Source organism: Rousettus aegyptiacus, unplaced genomic scaffold, assembly GCF_014176215.1.
Source record: "Rousettus aegyptiacus isolate mRouAeg1 unplaced genomic scaffold, mRouAeg1.p scaffold_m13_p_7, whole genome shotgun sequence".
NCBI lineage: Eukaryota > Metazoa > Chordata > Mammalia > Chiroptera > Pteropodidae > Rousettus > Rousettus aegyptiacus.
Window position 1 is genome coordinate 4,301,307 of NW_023416310.1, and position 24,452 is coordinate 4,325,758.

The window sequence follows — 24,452 nt, forward strand, 5'->3', positions numbered from 1 at the left end:
CTTCTTTCTGAAAAAACAAATTGAAACTACAGCGCGCGTGGTCCTTCTGACTCTGGCTCAGAGCTTTTCTCCAGCATCACCTCCTACCACTCCTGCCGTTATCTTTTCCCCTCCCTAAGCCAATAAAACCTTGCAAACGGTAAGTCATTCTGACGGGTTAGTACCTCTGTACCAAACATTCTGTTTAGAATCATCTTCATCCTTGTTTCTTTGCCTGGAAAATTACTGACCCTCCATTTGTTTGAGAGCTTTCTTGATGCCTTTAGGCGGGGTTCTCCATAATTTCCTTTGTTCCCCATAACACACATTCACGAATCTATTCTAAACAACATTTTACATAGTATTGTAATTATTTGTTTGTCTATCTCCTCCATTTAATTAATCAATCACTTCAGGCCTGTGAAACCGATTGCCAAGACTGCTCCAGAAAGGGCACATTTAACTCTGAGTGCTACGAGCAGGACACGAGAGTGCCCCTTTCTCTACATTTCACCAATACAAAATTTCTTAATCCACACAGGTTTGGCAGGTGAAAATGGTTTTAACACTGCAGTTTTAACTTAATTTTAATTTCTTTGTTTAATAATCAGGTTGATCACTTTTTCATAGTTATGGCAATGCCTGAATGTTTCTTACTAATTTTACATTGGGAAGAGGCAATCATCTTTTTATTAATGTCTTAATAAGAATTCTACATACAAGATACTACAAGACTGCAAATATATGGCATTTTTAAAACTTATAATGCTATAATTTTTGGTTAGTCAATCTATGACTTTATTATCTTTGTTTTTATTCTTAGAAAGTTCTTCTCCAGTCCAAGATCAGATACGTATTCACCTATTTTCTTCTATTTCCTTTATGGATTTGTTTTTGATACTTCAAGTTGTATATAACTATTTTTCCCAAATAATGACTGCTAATTTTCTCATATTTGTAAATGGAAAAGAACAAAGATAATGATGAGAAAATAGCTCCCCCTCACTCTTAAGTATTAGATGTGTTGGCAATGCTTTATTTCTTAAAACTGGATAAACAGATTTTTTTTGCATTTTCGCTTTATACTTTTCTATGTGGCTTAAATATTGCATTAAAAAAAAAATCTTTAAAAAAATAAAGAGAAATGCCCTCAGCAGAGACCAGCATTTTGTGTCTCGCATTGGAACAAATTAGGATCATCCTCAACTGTCTTCATCAAAAGTCGGCACTTTGTTCACAAATTTTCTACTTTTCCAGCACAGGATTTTAATTTTAATGCAAAATTACCAAGAAAATGCTCCTCTAGACTAGCATTTCCACATGTTTTATAAACTTTCAATTTATTTCTACTCATATTACTGTGAAAAACCAGAGTATTACGGTTGAGGATGCAGAATCCAGAACGAAACGATGGCTCTGCACGCCATGGCTGTTACTTATTAGCTGTGTGACCGTGGGCACACGATGTTTCCATGTCTTACTCTCTCACTGGTTAAATGGAGACATTAACAGCTAAATCACGGGATGGTTATGAGGATAAATTAGTATGGTTAAAGCTCTCAGAAGACTGTCTGGCATATAATGTGCTCTTAAAAATTTTTATTTTATATAATAATAATAATAACAACAACAACAATAGCTAACACTTATTTAACTATTACTTTAAAACACTTCACTACAGAAAAAGGGAAGTGCTGCAAAGAGAGTTAAGAGGAGAAGCAGAACTGGGCAAGTCACAGAAGGCCAAGGGAAAAATGTGATGGCGCAGTTGTTAACAAAGACACAGAAAAAATTTAAAAAAAAATAAAAAGATTAGGTGTACTTATGAATATTACGTTTTAGAATGTATACAAACAAATATTTGATGATGTCTAACAAAGCTGAACATCTGTTTTAAGGAAGATACCATATGAATTAAACTAAAGCTAGACTGATTAATGCTAAGACTTGAACTAAATAAACACAAACGAAGAGCTAGATATTAAACTACTGCTGACATACATCGGAAATTCTGTCCTAAGTTTTCTTGGGTGGTCCTTTAACGGCTCTACCGACATTTCTATAGGGATAAATTATAAACTAAAACATCGAAGGCCATCTACTCAGTGCCCGACTCCCCTCTGAAGCCATGCTCCCCAATGCCGGCCCGTGTTCAAGGGACAGACTCGGGATTGCTGCTTTCTAACAGTTTTGCCAAGCAGTCACCTTCAGCAGGGAAGCTCCTGGTGACAGCGTACTTGCTTTTCTAGAGCAAGCCAATTTTTCCAATTTTTGAAATCCGACTGCCTGACAGTTTCACCTGGAGTTAAAAATGTGCCTCTCCGCCTGGTTCTTGTTCTAATACATTGTCCAAGGAAAAGTACTTTTATACTTTAATTCTTTATTGCTATTTATTATCTCTCATCCTTTCAAATCATTTCTTCAGAAGACTAAATAAATATCCTTAGTTTCTTCCTTTGCTACACGTGTAATACTTTCAAATAACCCACCACTATGTCAGTTATTTTCTTCTGTGTACCCTCCGACCTGTGCGTGCCACTCTTACAATGCTGACACCCAAAATGGAACGCAAACTGCAGGGTGATTCATGTAAGACAGACGCAGATATGATTTTATGAGTTAATTAAAGTTAAAAACAGTGGAAATAATGCTGCAGAGGCATAATAAAATACAAAATTAATTTTAAATGTGCCCATATTTACATTTAAAATTTCAAAGGATACATTAGATAAAAAATTTTCCACAAAAATACCCTATACATTTTAGTCAGTTTTGTTATTAGTTTTACCTACATGCACAGTTGTGAAAGAAAGAAATCCCTATTACTTACTGTTGCTATGCAAAATGTATTAAAAATATCAATGAAGAATGATTCGAAGGGCAGGGCCAGAACTAAAACAAAGTAATAAAAATCAAAAGTAAATGTGCTTTCAAATAGACCATAATACTGAACTGGGGGACAGGGAGAGGAGAAGCAAGGAAATTATTTATAAGTCAGTGATCATAAAAACTGTTATATAATTGAAAACGTGCTTTACTTTGTCTAAAAACTGCTTCATAAACTAATTCTATGTGTTACCATCTACAGTGAAATCATTAACCTGTCAAACAGCATGAAAAAACGAAGCATATTCAAAGGACCGGAGTGTTAAGTCCTGAAACGAAAGAAACTATTTAGCCTTCTAGAGTCTGAATCAGAGACAAAGACAGTACCTACTCTACTCCACTGGAGCATTTTAAAGGTCAAATAAGAGAACACGTAAAAAGTTAAATGAGAGAACGAGGTATGTGGAAGCACTTCAGAAACAGAAAGTCCTATATACTGTAAGGAATTAAAATAGCATTACGCATTAATAGTTCTACAACATCAATACTAAAATTTTATAATTTTAGATGTCTGCACATGGTACACGGAATGATCTTCAGCATTTCTGAATTCTTTAAGTTTCTTCAGCTTAATTACTACCATATAATCACTAATTTTAAAGATTTTTTAGCATACCTCACACAAAATTCAACATTTTCACTGCTAAAACACCAATTCTACCTTTGTCTTTCCAAATTATTTCCTTGAGATATTAGTTTCAAGAAAAGTTTCATATAAGATGTTTGTAGTTAGAATGAAAAGCTTTCTGACAATATGGCCAATGCACATCATTATTATACTGACGGTCCTGTGCTAGGGAACAGAAAGGATACCTGAAATTAGGTGCCTGATCCAAGTACATACTTTGTCCTTTAGCTAGTCGGATCTTCATGATCATTTCAATGAACAGCAATATTTATAAATGCTGTAGTATCTGGTACTCCAAGGAATGGTTATTCTGAATCAAGAATTAAATTACTAAAATGGAGCCATGTAAAAATGGCTCCAAAAAATGTTTTTGTCCATTAATCATCATCTCTGAGCTTACTCCACATTCCCAACTCTACCTCAATTACAAAGAGTGTCCACTTTACCCATAAGTTAATATCCGCATTTTTAAAGCTGGTCTACGCTGCTCTTTAAATCAAACACAAATTATTATTTTAAACTTATAGATGTGAATTAAGACATAAGATTTCAGTCCCCCTTCTCGAGTCATCTAACATAAAAGTGGTGTCACAATTTTGCAACTTAAAGGTCTGGGTATGCATCCTGCCAATTAATCACTCAATTAGTCAATGTGCTTGTAAAATTCTAAATGTTATGATGATATAAACATGACAAAAATGAGCCCTTTATATATTGGTTGAGTTTAATATATGTGATTTAGTAAATAAATTTATATTACATTCATCTAAACCAATGAATGAGACATGCATACTAAAAGTTTCAAATATTTGGTATTCCATGGTTCATTAAAACACCAAGCAAAGGAGAACTGTGATTAGAAAAAACTATAGTTTGAATACAAATAGCAACATGTTTCTACAAACACTTTAATTTTTACCACATTTTTATTTATTACCTTGGTTTGTTTGGGGCAAGCTGTCGACTTGGCCGCCTAATAGACTGGTTTTGCTGGATCTTCATTGACGTTCTGGGAGAGGACCGTGCAAAGGGGTCTGGGGCTGGAGGCTTTTTGGGTATCTTTTTCACCAATCGACTAACCCACTTTTGCTGCTCTTCTGTAGAATTTGCTAATATTAATAGATTCTTTGCCGTTGAAATATCATAATACACTATAAAGAAATATTTGAAAAAGATCAATACATTTAAAGATATACGAACATAAATAATATTGGTGCAGTAAGCAATTTTCTTCTAACCTTTGCAAGGTGCTATAATCTCCTCCTTTTTGTCCATGTGGTCTTTATGACATTTGATATGGCAGCGGCGGCACTCTAAAGCAGGAGGCGGCTTAAACATATGCCACAACGGCTTCATACAAGCCTCACAGTTGGTAGGAAAATGATAGAGAGTAGGAATAAATTCATGTCCCTTGTGGCAAATATAATTTGATTTTTCTCCCACTGGCTCCACTGGAAATTCTTGTTCCTTCTTACTTTCTCCTTCATTGGCATACAGAATCTATAAATACCAAAAAGAACAATGAATGATTTCTAAACATGTTATTTTTATGTAGTAAAAATTTTTATAGTGTAAATAAAATAACATTAGCCTAAATTATTCAATAAGAAGAAAATATATCTGACGTTCAAATGTTAGTAGGTTCTGTTTCATCAAGGGCTCATATGAGAAAAATCATTATACCAGTCACATCAGTTCACATGTCAAAAGAATCTATACTGTTCAAATGGTATATATCACCTTTTTTCCTCCATGATCTCTTACTATGTTTCAGCAATTTTATCAGAATAGGCCAGCAAAAGGCAAATTTGAACTTGATGAGTTAGAAAGTTTTTCTGAGAGGAAGTCTTTGAAATAATCTGATGAGGTGTGGCAATTATATGACTTCATGCTTTATGATTCTCAAAAACAGACAAATGGTAATAACTGCAAACACAGCTTTAATAGAGAAGATTTGTGTTTGGAAAGTTCAGGAAGAAAGGAAAAGGGGAAAGAATATACTCCAAATAAACAGGATAAGCATCCAGAAAATAACTCCTCCACAGGACACCAAGCATAATGGCTATTCCATAGAAGAAACTCAGTAACTAACTGTTGGTTTAACTACTTTTAAAATGAATGTACTAAAAGGAAGAATTTAGCTTAACTTTAAATTGAAAATAAAGGGCTATTGGGTGTAAAATTTAACTTCACAAGCAACTTTTTAAACTTTCTAGAGAGTTGAACATAAAACCAAAAATAGAGAGAAACTTTATGCTGAAAAAATGTCAAAAGCAACCGTGAATAAAAGGAGAAAGCCAGAAACATGCCATAAACACACGACAGGTTTTAAAATGTAAAATGGAGAGAGAAATGAGGACGTATCCAAACAGACTAGGCATGAAAATCACAAAAAAATGAAATACCTTTAAATGGGACTAAAATTAAGACGTAATCTGAAGATAGCCCCAGAATAAAAAAAATTTGATATGTCATGTCACACTGAGAATCACTAAAAGTGAAAAACCAAAAAAACTCAACCGACCAACCAAAAACAAAATAAAACTGTTTACCTGAAATATCCTTGGAATTTCTTTAGCATCTGCTCTATATACATCTGTCTGTGTGACTGGTCGGACATGAAACAACTTACTATAAAAGATTAAAAAAATATATTACCAAATGATCATATTATATTAGTTATCCTATACTATGTCAGAAGTTAAAATTGACAATTTTGACCTGTGTTAGGTCAGAGACTGTCTTGCTCTATTAACACAATCACTCCTTGAGATTCTGAGTTTTCAGTGTCAGAAAATTTTCTAATTAGTTTCAGAAAACAACATATTCAAGACTCATGAAATAAAGATGTTTTAGTCAACTCTATATCTCATACTTTTTCATCTGTATGAAGCAAATATAAGAAAATGTAAACCACAGTTTACATTTTACAAACAGCAAGAGCTACGCTATGAGTATACACGCATACACATATCACTGACATATTGTACTAACTGGACATGTTACTCTTATACTTTAAAAAAAGAAGTTTCTAAATATTCTAACAAAAACACTTACTCTATATCTAAAACCATGTAAGGATTAGATTGTTCTTTATCTTGTTCACTGTCATAGAAAAGAATCTTCTTACTGCTGACAATCACATACTGTTAAAAAGAGGAGAAATTAAACGATTAAAGTTGATATATATCCTATTTCCTTTGAAAATAAATTTAATATTAGCAATCAAAATCATATAAAATACCTCAGTTAAATAACTAAAAAGTTCTTAATATAACCTTAGAAAAATCTTCCTGAAAAATAACAATGAATTTTGTTTGTATATAATTTAAATAAGCAAACTGGGAAGAAAATGAATTCAAATATTTTTGAACTGATTCAGTTTCGAGATCCAAGAGTATAGGTACCTTATTGCTGTAGTTTGAGTGTTTATATTCCCTCCAATTTCATATGTTACATCTTAACACCTATGGGATGGTATCAGGAGGAGGGGCCTTTAGCAGGTGATCGGTCATGAGTACAGTGCCCTCATGAATGGGATCACTGCTCTTATAAAAGGGGTTCCAGAGGGCCCTCTAACCCTTCCACCGTGAGGACACAGCAGGAGGTCTGCGACCTGGAAGAGGGCCTTCACCAGAACCCAACCATGCTCGCATCCTGGACTTCCAGCCTCCAGAACTATGAGGCATAAATTTCTGGTGTTCATAAACCACCTGGTCTATGGTATTTTGTCATAGCAGCCTGAATGGACTAAGACATCTATCAAAAATGAACATTATAATATCATACTAACAGAGGAAAAGAAATAAATGGGTCTTTCTGTCATATCTAGAGTTGTTTTCCCACTGAACAAGCAGAAGCACCAAGGTCAACAGGCTTCTGTTTTCCTAACGCCAAAACCTGTTTTATTATTAACAATATGTTAATGAGGAAAGTTTTTTTAACCAAGATACATAAAATCACATTCCTAATCAGAAAGTGTACTCAAGCTTTGTGTCTCAAAGTTCTAGTTATGTGTATCTTACAACTACAAAGTGAAATGGCTTTTGCTAAACCCAAAGCAAAGCAAACAGACCATACTCGAAGGTACCAATTACCTTTCTGACCCATCCGAATTTCTTGGTGTTGTTTCTCACAGGCAGTGAGAGCCACCCCTCTAGTCTTGATTCTATAAATAAGCACAGGATAGGAGGATAAATGTAACAATTCTCCTAAGAAAATGAGGAATTAAAAAATCTTAATATAAAAGTCACAACACAAATCAAATATGCCCTTCAGAATGTATCACTGCACGTTATCTAGGATACAATAATAATGCAGGAGCAGTATAAGCAAGTTATGAAATGCAAAACAAAATCCAGGGTACATCACATTGGAAATATATATTCCATGGTTTATAAAGTCAAATGCCCCATTGATTAAATTCATGCATTTGCAAAGTTCAGCAGAAAAGTTGCAAAACAGAGAAGCGGCTCTCTATTCTCACCACGACACCTGCATTCGAACCCCGCCTAGCTTTCCTTCGGAAGGAGGCCTGCCTAGAGACACACCACACGTCTCCTTCTGAGAAAACATTTTAAGCGAAATTATATGTTCAGTGAAAATGAAATTTTAGAACGGCTATAATAAAATGAAATAAATTGTGTAAATTACAGATCAAACTTGGTTAATGAGTAGCAATATAATCAAGAGATTTCTAATCGAAACCAATACAATTCTAGTTCAACAAAGGAAACTATCTGAATCCTTAAGACTTGTTCGACTGGCATTTGATAAGTATCTTTTAATGAAATAATTAAGTAAAATAAGCATTTTTGATGTTGTTCTAATAATAAAAGGAGCTATCACTTATTTAGTATCTACGTGTCTGAATTGTGCTAGATGCTTTACATAAATTTTCTTTAATTCTTATAACCCCACAGAAAGGTCACACAGGGACACATCTCTGACTTCAGGGCCTACACTCTCTCTCACACCAACAGCCTTATAGAGCATATGAAGAGAAATGTTGTCATTACAAACATTTACCTATACACTCAACAGTCTGGACACAGTCTTACACTTGTTGGAGACTAAATCAGATGACTTCTCACAACATGCATAAGACTGAAATAATTTTATTGCTAAGCTCTAAACCAACTTCAATATAATCACTTATGATTTATATTACATATAATATATACCTGGGAAATGTGGTGACAATGTAAGGAACGATAGTTATTTTACTTTAAATTCAAGTAATAAGAGACTAAATTTTACCTTACATTCAATTGCTCATACATTAATTCCTGTGGCATTTACATTAAATGTTTTTTGTACTTATATTAACTTTGTGTTAGGCAATGTGTTTTCCATCCGGTTTCTTCATTTAAACTGTAAGGACGAAGATCGGGTCAAACTGTCGTGTACTCTCTTTTAAGGCCTAGCAAAATGCTGACTAGGTGAACACTCAATGGAAACCTAAACACGTTTTCTAGAACAGTCCATGTGATTTTTCTGTACTGTCACTCTTGATAGGAAACTTCAGAAAGAATTTCTTTGTGGTTGAAAATGGAGACAAAGGGCAGTGACACAGTATGCTCCCCAACGATACAAAGTGCTGTGCCTCGTCTCTCTATGACGAAATCAATGTACCAAATCTAACAGCGACACCGTGCGCAAAAACCTTAAAAATAAACTCCGTTCATGCAGCAGTTTCTGTCTGAGCCTAGAGCGGCCTGTTACCGTTAGTGAGTGTTAGTTTACGTCACAAAAAGTTTTCACAAGGACTGAAATTAAGGGTAGTGGGGAAAAAAACCCGAAGGTGAAGATGAAAGATTTTCAGGGTATCACCTGTATCATTAGGTTCCGACGAAATAGGTAAGTAAGGCAAAGATTCTTCTTCTGAGTCAGAATCAGAGTCAAGAAGGATATGAGAACTGGAAGGCTTAGTAGCAATATTGAGAGAGGTAGAGGAACGTTGGTAGGTGAATGACATGGATTCCATAGTGTGTGACTGAGTGATACGAACTAAATACCCAACATAAAAAAAAAGTAAGAATGCAGAAAAAGTTAAGAGAAAATAAGATGAAAGCTTAAGAGAGAGCTACCAATAATATATCGAGAGCTAATTTAAATAATTAAATATGTGGAATTTTCTTTTGCATTTTTTAATTAAAAATTTCGTCAAAAATCACTAAGCACAGTAAGTTTAACTGCCATTTGAATGCCCACTCCAAAGAGCAGGTTTTTCCCTTAAAGAAATGACAAATACTTTTCCTTAAGGGCAAAGTCGGTCACGGGGCTTAAAATAACCAACAGATTTATATTTAAGACGAAAGGCTTAAAAAAAAAAATAAACATACGAGCTGAAAACGAATTTGTACCTGGAAACCCGTCATCTGCCTCGGCATCCCCTGGCCCGCTGCCTGTGCTCGAACTGTCCATACCAATATGCAAGGCCTGGAGTTGCGACCGGAGCTGCTCAATGTCGCTGTCTTTACTGTCCAAGGTCATCTGCAGTTCGATCCGAATCTGGCTCTCTTCAGCTATTTGCTAGGAGACAGTAAATTATATTAAATTACTTGAGTGCCGTATATCTCATAATTTTGCTTGTTAGTTCGATAATTAAGAAATCGAAATGTTCTATAATCAATAAAATATAGACAGATGTGAAAATAATTCTACGAGTGTTCAAAAAGTGTTCTTACAGCCTGCATTTCATTCAGTTCTTTCTGATACTTGATCATCTGCTGGGTCAGCTTCTCACGTTCAGATTTAAGCTCCATGTGTAGCTTTCTGTTCTCCTTCTCTTTTCTCCGCACGTCTGTGTCATTACCACGCCTGACAGGTTCTTTTCGATTCATGATCTCAGCCAACTTATTCACAGCCTTAAAAACATAGAAGTATATAAATAAGTAAAATAATTGATGTTGATGGTTTCTTGGTAACTCACCAATAGCAAGTTATTCAACCACTAATAATCTCCTTCCCTATATACAGGGCCACAAAGAAACCTTTTATATTAAATACTACACCTCCTTCATTACTCGTTAACCTTCAGCAACCTGCACTCTGTTAATTTTTCACTCATGTTTTCTGAGAACTGTGATTTAAAATGTTTATAGCTTTGATCTGATGTCACTTTCTACCACTTTATGAGTTTTTAGTTCCAAGACAGATATACTAGGAAGATCTTTTATCCTGAAGAGAACTGTGCATTGGCATCACACTAATAAAATACGACATGTTCAATACTTAGCAGTATTTTGGGTAAGAAAGACATTTAATATAACAAAGCTTTGCATCCCATCATGCAGAGCAGCTGGGACCCACGCGTATTTGTGTGATATGTACCCATAACCATGAAAGTTGGTGGAAGGATGGTCAATAATTACATATACCTTTTGAGACTAAATCACCCTTTTTTCAGGCTGTGAGCAAATGGTCATTCTCTATGGTTTCTTAAAAGCAGAAAAACATCAGATTGAAATAAATAATTAGGATAAAATGTGATTTCATATGGAAAAATTAAGAAAAACTTTAACAAACACTGCACTGGACAATGTTAATCCAATCTAGCTTTTCTCAACCTGGCATATATTAGATAATTGTGATTGTTCATACTGATATCTTCAATGATTCCTACTGCCAATCTGTAATGCCAGAAGTAAAATGTAAGCGATAAACTAAAGACAACATTCAGAGTTTATTCTACGTACTTGAGTTTTGAGTGTTCTCTCTGTTAACAGCTGCTTCTCAAATTGCGCTTTAATAGCTGCGGCACTTATCTCTTCATCTTTCAACCTTGACAGCTCTGAAACATGGAAAAATGGCAAAATGATACTGACAACTACAGCCCATGACAACCACTGGGTATACTTAAGATAAATTTCATTTTTGTTAATACTTACGTTCTTGGGCATCTTTCAGTTTGTTATTTAATTCTTCTTTCTCATTTGCAAGATTGGCAACATCACTAGTTAGTGTCCTGTTAGTTTCTTCGAGCTAAGAAATTAAAGTGGAATAAATGTCATCTCCCGATTTACGAATGTAAGTTATAAAGCAGTAACCCAAGATGAAAACACCCTAGAATGTCACTGACGCTCCTGTCTTTCTAGTCCCCGTCTCCACCCTCCCTGCCTCTGTGCCGCCTACACGAACGTCGCCCTTGAAGGCAGACTGTGCGTGCGCCTCAGGAAGTCGAAACTGCTCCTCTCAAAAATACCTAGCAGTATTTTTGGTAAGAAAGACATTTAATAAACTAAAAAAAGCAAATATTATAACAAAGCTTTGCATCCCATCATGCGGATAAACAAAATTTAAAACTGCAGTATTTCTTTCAGAACACTATTTTAAAACAGATAATAAAATTTTACTAAAGAAGTTAACATCCTTTTGTATTCTCTCCAAATCCTATTTCTATCTTCCTTCCTGAAGGAATTTTTACTTTGAATTATGAGTTCATCCTTTCCATCCGTGGTTGTATACTTTTATTACACACATATGAAACAATATGTAGTGCAGTTTTATGTGATTTTAAATTGCCCATAAATAGCATCATGCTGTATTTATATTTCTGTAATTGCTTTCGCTCAATATTATATTAAGAATTAAGTTGCTGATGTATGCGAAGACCTAATTAATTCACTTAAAATGATATAGTAGTTCCATCTTCTACCACATTTCATTTATACACTCAACATCTATTAATAAGACATTTGAATTTTTGCTATTACAAACATTTATGCTGCTATGAGTATTGTGCCTGAATTTCTCTAGCATATTTATCTTAATGTGGACTTTCTCTGGATAACATGAATATTTCACATATACTGAAAACTGCCATACTATTTACTACACTATGCGATGCCATACTAACTCTCACTCTCCATAGCAGTAATAAGAATGTCACTTTCCAGACACCCTTCAAACATTTGCAATGAGTCAAGATACTGAATTTTTGCCACGGGATGGGTTTAATAAAATGGTATTTCAAAGTTATTTTATGTAGCATTTTCCTAAAGAGTGAGGTTTAGCATCTGCTTATATTTTTAGGGTTTCTCTTTTGGCCAATTTTTCTTCTGGATTGTTTAACTTTTTCTTATTGAATTGTAGGAGTTCCACATATATTCTAGATACGAATCCACTGTTCCATAAATACATATTTCTTCTCCCTGTCATTTATTGGTTGTCTACTACTATAAGTAAGTTTTGGATTTTGTTCTAATAGTTAAAATTTTTCACTTTTCATATCTGGGTCCTTAAGATAGCTAGAATTAACTTTTTTATGTGGTAGAAGTTAAGAATCTAATTTCACTGCATTCTACATAAAAATATAGTTATTCCAAAGCCATTGATAAAATCTGTAACCTTTCCCAGTGATTGGTATATTGCCACTTCTGTCATATACCAAGTTCCTGTAAGTGCATGAATCTGTTTCTGGCCTCCCTACTGGTTTCCACTGAACAGCATTAAATACTCCTGTTCTAATACCATGGCTTCTAATTACTGTAGCATTTTAATAGCTCTGGGTAACTGATAAGGCCAAGTCAACTACTTGATATTTTACTTGTCTTTGAAATTTTAATTGCAATTTTTTTCAACCTGCGTTTAACTATCTTCATGGTCATTTCAAGATTCTTTTGAACTAAACTTTAACAAGAAAAAAATGGCTTAAACTTTCTGCTTTTGGTATTTCCTTCTTACTTTAATCCTTTAACTCGGAATTAATAAATGGTGGTGGTTCTTTTTGAGCCTCTTTGCCAAATAACGCAGAGAAGCTGATGGGTAACCGGATCAAAAATCTTGTAGCCAGCATGGGCAATTTTTCATCTAGATATGTCACTTTCTTACTGCTTCTCAGGAAGATTTATGATGCAGTAATTTAATTATAATAAAGAACCGAAAATTCTACTTACAGATGCAATTGTAGCATCTTTTTCAGTGAGTTCTTGTTTGTGCCTAGCCATCATCTCTTTGATCTCCAGCTCTTTCATGATTTTCTCCTTTTCCAAATCAGAATATTGTTCTTCAGCAATTGAACGAGCCAGCTGCTCAGAATCTGCTTTGGTCAAGGTGATCTCCAGTTGAGCAGCCAAGGAGTCCCTACATTTTAGAGACACATCATTTTACTGTTCATTTTTTACTGTGAAGTGAAAGTTCTTGTCTAATTCACTTCAACACATTTTTATCTGAAGTATAGCAGGCACTGTTCTAGGGGCGGGGTATGTGGCTATGAACGAGAGAGAGAAGAATCTTGCTCTTACCTTTCGTCCTGTAATTCCTGTTTCTTCTGCTGTAATTCTTTACAAACTTTGGTCTTTTCTTCACATTCTTCTTTAAGTTCCCTAACCTGTGTTTTATAGAGAGTCTACATAGCAAAATATAACAGAAAAATATATCATCATTATTATCATCAAGAATATTTCTACATTCGAAATCTATCCAGACAAAAAGTCAAGTACATACAAATGTTTGTAACACTGAGTAATAATGGGCCTCTGAGCAAATTAACAGTTTAATGAGCTTTTTGATTTTTCTTGCAACCGACCAATTAAGTAATAAAAGTTCAGCTAATCATTAGAAGTGTGATTTTCAACTGAATATCACAGTGAGATTTCTCATTAAATGACAGATTGGTAGAATAAAGAGGCAAAGGAAAATATTACAAAATTTAACAAAATTTTGTTGGCTTAAATCAATGAAAGAGGAGACAGTTAATATTTCATATTTTAAAACTGAACTCAAAAAAGTACAAATGTTAAAATGACAATTTTTTTTTTCATTATGCAAATATATTCTTTCGCAAAGAGCAATGCAGTTAGTCAACTTTGTAGGGTATGTGCATGTGCTTAGGACGATTTTTCTAACAATGATAACAGATTTCTGTTGAACTATCAATCTATTGCTAAGCTGTTCTTTTTCATATGGGCTGTGTGGTACAAAACATTCCATCCAAAACTGCTTGGTTTTTACTGTAATAATCTATTATAAAGACAAGAATCATTCTACTGGTCCTGAAGCAATTTGTTTTTTAATTCTACAAATACAACAATTTTCAAATTAATGTGTCTGGACTTACTGAGAAATACTGTTCCGCTTCAAGTTGATCTTGGAGCTCTTTCATTTGCCCATCTGCGTCTTGACGTTCTCTGTGGTAATAATGAATCAAATGTTTAAATAAGTTACAAACATATTAAATCAGCAACTCTTAAAATGTGGCCTGGGGAACCCCTGAGAGTCCCATAGGACCTTTCCAGAGAATCCACAAGGTCAAATTATTTTCATAATACTATATATAAACATCACTACTTTTTAAAAAATTCTCATTGTCTCACAAGTGTATATCGACTTTCCTTGAGGCTACATGATGTATCATGTCATCACTCTAACAGCTAATGAAATACATTGTACTTTTTTGTATTTCAGAATTTTCTCAGTTCTAATTTCTAACACAAAAGTATCATTAGCCATAACTTGTAATAAACAAAAACTCCTTGAGGCCCTTAATAATTTTTAAGAGTATAAAGGGATCCTGAGATCAACTAGTGCTATATTAACCAATAACATTAAATTACATAACATTAAGTTACAAGTGCACTGGAATCAGCCATTTATGTCGAACGAGTAGTAGAATTAAAGGAGCACTTAAAATTACCTATCTTAGGATGAGTGAAGCAATGACTGGGCAAGGGCTTGAGGTGAGGTAAGGAATACAGCGTTTTATATCTAAATGCAAATGGTAACTGCAAAGATTTTTATACTTTGCAAAAACTCAGTGAGCTCTACACTTATCATTTGTGTACTTTTTCTGTAAGTATGTGAACCTTCGATAAAGAAATAACAAAAAACAGAAATAAAAGTGAGCCTAACACTCCATTTAAGACATTAGGTTGAAGTAATTCTAAGCTTATTTAAAAAAAAAAAAAACCCAAAATTACAGTTTTTCGAAAGGCTATATATATACATTGTACGGATGTTCAGGCACAGGCATAGAAAAAAGTCTGGAAGGATAAAATAACCAACTGTTATGATATGTTACCTCTGGAAAGGTAAAATATGTCTGCATTCATAAAAGGGAACTTACATTGTTTCCTCTGTATTTTGTAAATATAATTCCAAGTATTTTACAGTAAGAAAATATTTCAATACCACTAGGATATTTAAAAAATGTACATAGCAAGGAAGACTGAGAGAGATCAATGATTTAATCACACTATCTTCGATTTGTGTATTATTTAGGACTTTTATTCTTAATACCATTTATATAATTTGGTCACTTTGTTTACTCACTGGCCCTTAAACCTCTGGATAAAAAGGAAGTTATCACTCAATGTCACTTATCCGTGTTATTTCTGTGCTTTGCTATTGACAAGTGTATTACTAAAAAATGATGATTCTTATTTCTCTAAGTCAAAAAGGTGAAAGTTGCTAATTGATAACATCTGAAAGTCGAGTTTTAAAGTTGTCTCGCCACTGCCAGCTAAGCCCACTTGCAGTAAACCCCAGTATAACATTAATATCATGATCTCCTTGAAGAACTATCATTCATTCCTCTGTAACCTTAAAAACCTAACGTTTATTAGGTATTTAAGAAAAGTATTCTTCGGAAAGTAACCACAAAATATGCACATGGTTGCAATTAAATACTACAGAATAACACAGAAGAAACTGTGATGAAAGGTAGAAGTCTCCTTACCCACACCTTTCTACCCACTAACCCTGCTCTCCTAACAGAAATCACTTGTTTCATTTCTGCTTTGTTCTTTTGGTACTTACCTCCACATCTCGGCTTATTTCTTGGCATAAATTTTATATATTATTTACCAATTCTCTGTTGCCAGACGTGAGAATTTAGCTCTTACCATGCCTCCCTGACCTCTACCCAACCCCAGCACAGTTGTACCACCAGCCTAAGTGACATAATTAAACCTCCATTTCCTATTGCATTGACCACAAACCACAAACTCCCCAGTTTGAGATGAGAACTCTAGTACATTAGCCCATTCTTTCTCTTTTGTTTTTGAAATTTAATGAGAACATATGTAAATATGGGTTTGTGTGTGTTTTTTTTTTTTTTTTTCCATTTACTTTTGCTGAGTCCTTTCAATCTAAAGACTTTTCAGCCATGGGAAATTCTTTTCTACTACTTCTTTAATAATTCCCTCCCCTTGGTTTCCCTAAAATTCTTACTTGTCTAGTGCTAGAATTCCTGAAACGGTCTCTCTCTGTCTTACCTCTTATTCTACGTTTTGTAAAATGTGACTTTTTCTTCAAACCCTTCCAATAAACTTTTATTTGGCTGTAATCTTTAACCTTTGAGAGCCCTTTTCCATCCTGGCTGCCCTTTTGCATTTCATCTGGTTCTGGTTTAATGGAAGTAGCGTTTCCTAACATCTTTGATCAACACTAATTACTACCAATGAGGTTTTCTTTTGTTTGTGCTTTCTTTCTAAGTTCTCTTCTATTCCTTGATATATCTTTCATCTGGGGGCATTTTCCTCCTTATCACAGTTTTCTCTTTCTTACTGCAGGTTTCCCTCAAATGCCTAGCGACATTTGCTTATTCATTTATAAAAGAGGAGGCAGAAATTTTAATCCCTATATATATGGGAGGGTTTTTCTAACTGGCAAACTTCAATTTCAGATGAGAAGCTTAAAAGGCCAGCATTAAGCAGGAGTCCCAAAATGCCCGGTGGAAGGCGTAAAGCTGACCCCATAACAGTCACTCTGATTACCCACCAAGCACATGAGCCCCATTTCTTTAGAGGGGATGCTCTGCAGGAACCCTCATGGTGACAGCGCCTGGCTACACACATATCTGCAAAGGCAGCGGATAATCAACAGACTGTTCCACCTACAGTATCGCATCTTAATGCGGCCTTTCCAGGTGCTGCGTGAATAACGCAGCATCTTCTTCTTCACCTGCTTCCCACTTCGTACATACCCCTGACTGCTGCTCCCTTTACTCCACTGCATTAATCAGGAGGTTTCCATCTACTTGCCACTGTCTCATTAACTAAAGGAACTTCCTGTCCTCCAATCCACTGTAATTCTTGATGCGGGTTTATACATTTAAGATTCCTTTCCTAGGGTTTTACTGGAATCTAGGAAGGAATATATATATGCTGGCCATTTTCAAATGAAAGCCTACATAGCACTTCATATGTAAATTCTGACTGCATGTGCTTTTTTAACCTTGTATTCCAATTATTTATGTGCCTGTCTTTCCTCCTAAGATAGCAAATGTGACATCTTTAGAGAGGAGGGGTTAGGAACTGAGGGATTATGAAACAACAGATCCATGTGCATCTCTAGAGAAAACTAGGGGCGTGTATACTACATACCATAAATTAGATATAAACAGTGTAATCAGAACAGGAGAGGAAACGCAATCTAGATGTTTAACTAGCTCTTGCATTTATATAAACACTGTTATAACAGACACTAAAGAGAGTATCTATTCAGTGAAGTGATTTTAAAACTGTGTTTCCCTAGAACCTCGGACCCACAGCTCAGGCTCTTAACCCAAGCTTGGTCAGTGGGTTCTGTCCCATGACCTGGTGTGCTTTCTGAACCCGGGATCCGGAGGAGTCAAACCAGGGTCTCTCCAAATCAATGAAGCTATACGACACCTCTCTAGAATCTGTCCTTGTTGAAGGACCAAGTTTCCTGTTAAATGGAAAAAGCTAGCCTAAAATGAGAGAGAAGAATACAACTAACATACAAGGGAAAACAAAACAAAACAAAACAAAGATGAAGATGTCTAAACACTGTTCAAGTTTCTAGTTCCGAGTTTTAAAAGTTGAACTCTCACGCAGTTCAAGAATCTAGAGGCTTACCCAAGGTAACAGATCGGCAAAAAGAACAAAATCTTTTTGACCATCCTTTCCTAGGTAGTATCAATCTTACAGACCTGTCACAGGTATGTAAAGAACAGGCAATTAGCAATGAGAGTAGAGTAATTAATAGTTTTAGTAGTAGGCATCACAGCAGTAGTAACAGTAATCGCTGTAGTAGTAATAGTCCCACCATTTATTGTGTGCTAGATGCTGTTAAATAAATCATTGTTATCCTTTACAAGGTCCCCGATAAGAAAGCCATTATTATCCCTTTTTGTAGGTATGATAGAAGGCTTAGAGACAGTAAATATTTTGCCCAGTGTGGGTCAGCTAATAAGCAGTAGAAATAAGGCTGACATTTTAATGTGTCTGGCTCTAAAGCCTATGTTTTTCCACTCTACCACACTGCCTCTCTTCAAATAACTAGGATCCAGTATGACCTTTGGTCATGACTGGGAAGAAGTAATTATACTACTAATGACTTAATGGAACAAACTTTAATAGTATGTTTACTGTACATTAACAGTATTTTAACTAGGTTTTCTATTTTCCAAGTAAACAGAGCACTAGGGTATATCCTAAAAAATAATTAAAAACTTATATGGTGTTTGCTTAACAGTCAAATATTTCCAAGTCCATGGCACTAAAGGAACAAATGAAAAACACATGGACGAGAAACAGTCTTAAGCAGGAATCTTCAGCGCGTGAGGTGAATTTTCTTCTGTCCAACGCCACTGCTCTATCATTTTATCGTAGTAAGGTGGCACTAGTAAAAAACTGCTGGAGAAGCAAACAGAATCTTGAACAAGAACAGTGGCACTCAACACATGACTTACATAGAAAAAAAAGAGAAAACAAGATCACGAAAATAAAACAGTCAAAAAAAAAATCCCCAGATAAACCAAAATTAAGATAATGTACATGTGAATAGTTGTGCATATTAGTAAAATTTTATCTCGACTTACTTTCGAAGTTCAGCATTCTGTTTTTCCAAGCTCATTTTCATTTCCATGAGATGATTATTTTCTTGTTTTAACTGCTTTTCTGACATTTTTAGTGTGTTAACTTGCTGTGTTTGCATCTTCAAGTCATTTTGTGTAAGGCAGCGCTTCTGAGTTTCCTGCTCTATTTTTAATGTCAAGTTTCTAACCTAAAAAATAAATTGTGTACTTTGTATGTAAGTAAATTATTTTGATTTTTCTTATCAATGAAGCTGGCAGTATATATGATGATGTAAAACAAATTTTTGCCCCTAGGCAATTAATTTATTTCACAGAAAAATATTTTTTGTATTTTCGATAATGTTATATTTTCAAACTAAAATATGGTCTTTCGGGTAAAAATAACTTAAAAAAATTTTTAATTATGATTCACTTAATATAACATCCAAATTTAGTAAAATTAAATAGCTATGGACAAGAAAAAATTTTAAATTTTGAAACCATCACTGTATCTTTACAAACAAATCTAATTTGCTATTAATTCATTAGTTTATTATTATTTATTAGTAAACATACTTACGTCCTCATTTAGCACATCTTTTTGTTTCAGAAGTTCATTTATTTTCTGCTGTGACTGTTTGAAGTCACAGTCTAAAATAGAACACCTTTTCTCAGCTTCGAGCAACAGGTTCTCCACTTTTTGCTTTAAAGTCCTTTCTTCCAACAGCTTCTTTTCCATTTCTATTGCCACAAAAATGTACATGCTCATGAATTTACAAACGAAAGCAGCATATCAAATACATGACACTATGCTAATAAAAATTATGGTAAATGATGCTGCCTTAAAAGTATTTTAAATCCCCGATTTAATATTTTCATCACTCCTCTTAAAGTATATGAAATGTCAACAATTTCATGCTTGAATTAGTTTCTTTCGTAGCATATAAAAATCTACACTCCACAGAGGAGGAACACTATGTTTTGGGGAGATGGTAGAGGATCGGGCTCAGGAACCAAACTTCTGGAATTTCAACCCTGGCTGTGGCACTTCTTAGTTATTTGTCTGGTCAAGTTAATTAACCTGAAGCTGTTTTCTTATCTCTAGATGATGATAGTACCTGCCCTCGAAAGGATGTTGTGACCATTTGGAGTTAAACTATGTATAGCTCTTAAATGCTGCCTGGCATATGGCAAGCACTAGATAAGAACTTACTATTAAACAAAAATCTTTAATGGGCTAAGAAAACAGTCATAATATTTTTAAAAGAAGAAAAGCAAACCAGTATAGAAAATTGAGAAAATATACAAGTATCATCCTGATTACTAGGACTGGCTAATCTTTACTTACTTCTTTATACTTTCTTATATTTTTTAAACAATTCACAATAACTTTTCACTTGTTTTTTATTAAATAGGCTTTTTTTTTTTTATAAAAGCCTTTTTCCATCACAAAGAGCAAAGTGATTCCACATTAAATGTAAATTATTACAGTTAAGATTACCTTTTGATATTCCAATTAGAAAATCTGTTTAAATTCAACCAGGTTCCTCTGCTCCTTTACACCTGACGCCTGACATCTAATTACCATATACTTCGAAGTTATATTAAGTAGAAATGAAACCTGTGACTTTTCGGTTTTTAATAAATTGTCTTCAAGTGTGGAAAAATGAAACTATTCTTTACGCACTACTAATAATAGCACTTTTCATGCATCATTACACTTGATTTTTACAGCGACCTAATACTGTATAATTGTCCCTTTACAGGAAAGAAGGTACAAAAAGTTTAAGTAACTAGACAAGGTCACATAACTAGGAATTCGTTGATGGTGAAGTCACATTCTTAATCAAAGGAGGCGATGATATGCCGCAGAAAGCCAAAGGCTTGGACCCAGATTTGAGTACCATCTATAATACGTAAGTTATGTGCACTCATGCAAAACACAAGCCACCATGAATCTTATCTTACTGTTCTAACAAGGAATTTGAAGAAATGGCAATTATTATACTGACTTGGTTCAAATTCATCGGTTCAGAGAATACCCTACGAACAAAAGTACTAATTTTTAAAAAACAATCACCCTAATGTGGGCACAGAAAATAGAAAGAGGCATGCATGAATTTACTGAAGTGGTGAAAAGATAGATTCTATACCTGGGTTTGGGTGATTCTTGCAAGTGTGCACTACAAACGTGAAACATGTTTGCATTTTATTGCACCTAACTTACACCTCAAAAGAAATGCCACTCTGTCTTCTAGGCCACAGACCGGGAAACGTGGCCCACTAACTTCATCTCTTCTAATTTGATTTTTCTAAATAAAGCGTTCATTTCATTTTTTATCATCCTGAATTAGTGCCTTAAGCTAAATTGATATTAACCAAAAAACCCCTCCAATTTTAATTACATTCAATAATTAAAAGCCTGTTTTTGCTGTTATTCATAAATGTTATATTTCAATATGAAATAAAATTTCTGTTGAAGAGTTTTATGAGTTTTTTGCAAGAATACTTCATTGATTTCTTTTAGAATTTCAAATCCTTTAGAATTATAAACGGTCAGTTTGGAAAACAAGAAATTATCCGACTATTTTCAGAATCAAAGAATCAAATACAGAATCCATTCTTAATAAAATGCTGCCGGAAACCCCTCTCATAAAAATGCATACCTTTCATGGCTTCTGACTTAGCTTCTTCGATGGATTCGTAAATCTTATTTTTATCTGCCAGCCGCGCTTTTGTAGCCTTGTGTTCTGCTTCTTCTTGCTCTAAGCTCTGCTGCATAACTTTCAGTTGGTATGTCATATCTATTTCCATGTTGCTCTTTTCCTAGTAAACATTAAAATGGCAGCTATCAACAAAAAATACTGGCTCGCAATTTCAAAAACTTACATTTTTTTTTATAGACTTACCAAGGATGCTCAATACTTTCCCTCTCCTCTTCGTTGTAAACTTCTTGTAAAAGTAATTACAAACTCTGTCTGTTCTCTTCCCAGGGTACCCCTCTCTCATACACTTGAGATGTGTTCTAATCTCAATAAAGTAACCAATGATATTCTCAATAACAAATTCGACACTTTTCAGTCTTTATCTCATTGAACTCACTGTTGCCCTTGACACTATCTCCTTGACTGACACTGAACTCACTGGCTCTCCCATCCTGCTCTTTTTCTTTCCACCACTTGTGAAGTTTTCCTCTAGCTCCCCCTTAAGTGCCGGGTGTTCCCTAGAGGTAGTGCTCTTTAGCCACGATGCTTCTCCTCTTCCTACATCATTGTTTCTCAAACTTTTAAAATATATCTAATGTGTTCCTTTGCTATATCTTCAAAATAAAAATCTCAGTAACCTCTACCATTCACCTTTATTTTCCATGTACGAGATGTTTTAAATTGAAAATCTTTAATAATTGAAGTCAGTCTATTTTTTATATATCCTCAAAAAATTTCCTAATTCTTTGTTTTCTGTAGTTTGTATCATAAATGTAGATATTTTTGTGTTTCAAGTAAAATCTGATTTTTTCAAACTAACAATCAACAGCCAGAGTAATCTACTCTGCCCCAAAAAACCACTGCTCTAAACAATGCCTTCCCAGGTGGGCTCTCCCATTGCAAGGTTTCAGCTACTTCTACATCGATGACTCTCAACCATTTCTAACTTCTAGTACCAAAACAAAATGTACTGCAGGCATCGTAATTTAGCTATCTCACAGGCGTCTCAAACTTAGAACTAAAATGGATTTATCATGGTTTACTGTAAAAGAGCATTTTTCCTTTATTCTTTATTATTTGAATACTGAAAAATCCTCAAATCTCCTCCCTACCTCTTGTCTGTTCTCCTCAAATCTGTTCTCTACATGGTACACAGTGATCTACTGTAACTATACTTCTAATAAGATCACCCGATTTAAAGCCCTTCATTAGCTAGTCCATTACTTAGAGAAACTAAGTTTCTTAACAGACATTCAAAATCTTACATGACCTAGTTCACACCTAGTTATGTAGCCTCACTTTGGCCACTGAATTCACATACTCTTACAGGACAATCACACTGGCTCACTGTTTTTGAAAAATATCATTGAAACATAGTTATGCCCATTCCTTTATGTATTGCAGCAGAGTTGAGTAGGTCCAAGAGAGACTATAAAGCCTGCAAAGCCTAAAATATTTACTGTCTTTCCCTTAAAAGATCAAAATTTGTTGACTGATGGTCTATACTGCAGAAATATTCAACTGTTTGTACGTTAGTAAACCAATAACATCATTTTTTTAACCTCCCATTTGCTATGCCTTTGCTGTGTGCCCCAACTCAGAATGTGTCTTAACCCTATCGACCAATCCTGCCTTGTCAGATTAGGGATACATCCTGTGAATCTACCTCACATACCCTGGTCCATACACCTCTGTCATTCTATTAACCACACTGCATTAGAAGTATCTCTGTGATTTACTATTTCTTTAGAAATTACCCATCTGGCTGTGAGATTTTTAGAGGCAAAGACTGCATCCTAATATTTCTATCACAGATGATATGCTAAATACATAAATGAATGAATAAATGAACAAAGTAAAATAGTAACTGCAAAGAGCCTGAAAATTATCCCTAGCTTATAGTATTTAAAAAAAAAAAAATCTAAATGCCTAAAGTTATGTCATTTTTAAGACATGTTATAAATGTGAGTTTTCCTTGGCTCTCTAGAGAGAAGCGCCCTCATTATATACACTCCAGGAGAGGTGTTTCCTTCACAAGCATCTGGCATACCACGGGTGGCTCATGCAGGTATGGCAAGCCTTAAACATACACACCCCTAGTTCACACCAAGTCTAAACATAAGAGTCCACGAGAATGCAGAAATATTTCAGTTACGGATCTTCCTTATTTTAGAATAAGTTTTCCAATTTGGAACTCTGTCATTTTCTTACACAAATACAAAGCTTAACACGTTTTACCTTTTCCAAGTCAGTAAATCTCTCATGCAGCTGTCTCTTCTCCATCTCTACCTTTGTTAATAAGATTTTGCCATTCTTTAAGTCTTCTTCTAGGCCAGATATTCTACCTAAAATTGCAACATTTAAAAAAACAATAAACTCATAAAATATATACATTAAAAGTAAAAAATGTGGACATCACCTTATACTTTGGAGTTGTGATTTATGAGAAGTTCTATAATTATTGGCATAGTTGATAGAGCTGAGATAATGC

At 34.5% G+C, this 24,452-nt stretch overlaps 1 protein-coding gene across 4 annotated transcripts in view; it reads right to left on the bottom strand.

Moving 5' to 3' along the window:
- ROCK2 (Rho associated coiled-coil containing protein kinase 2) overlaps positions 1–24,452 on the bottom strand; it is a 108,239-nt gene that overhangs the window by 6,150 nt on the left and 77,637 nt on the right. For all 4 annotated transcript variants that reach the window (XM_036224907.1, XM_036224906.1, XM_016127096.2 and 1 more), the window contains 16 exons: positions 24,200–24,306; positions 21,923–22,082; positions 19,837–19,997; positions 19,281–19,465; positions 14,556–14,625; positions 13,741–13,844; positions 13,393–13,579; positions 11,386–11,479; positions 11,194–11,288; positions 10,183–10,362; positions 9,859–10,027; positions 7,591–7,661; positions 6,551–6,639; positions 6,046–6,124; positions 4,732–4,993; positions 4,431–4,644 (listed from right to left, as the gene is read on the bottom strand). In XM_036224907.1, the coding sequence (XP_036080800.1) occupies positions 4,431–4,644; positions 4,732–4,993; positions 6,046–6,124; positions 6,551–6,639; positions 7,591–7,661; positions 9,859–10,027; positions 10,183–10,362; positions 11,194–11,288; positions 11,386–11,479; positions 13,393–13,579; positions 13,741–13,844; positions 14,556–14,625; positions 19,281–19,465; positions 19,837–19,997; positions 21,923–22,082; positions 24,200–24,306 (2,227 nt within the window). The remainder of the gene's footprint in view (positions 1–4,430; positions 4,645–4,731; positions 4,994–6,045; positions 6,125–6,550; positions 6,640–7,590; positions 7,662–9,858; positions 10,028–10,182; positions 10,363–11,193; positions 11,289–11,385; positions 11,480–13,392; positions 13,580–13,740; positions 13,845–14,555; positions 14,626–19,280; positions 19,466–19,836; positions 19,998–21,922; positions 22,083–24,199; positions 24,307–24,452) is intronic.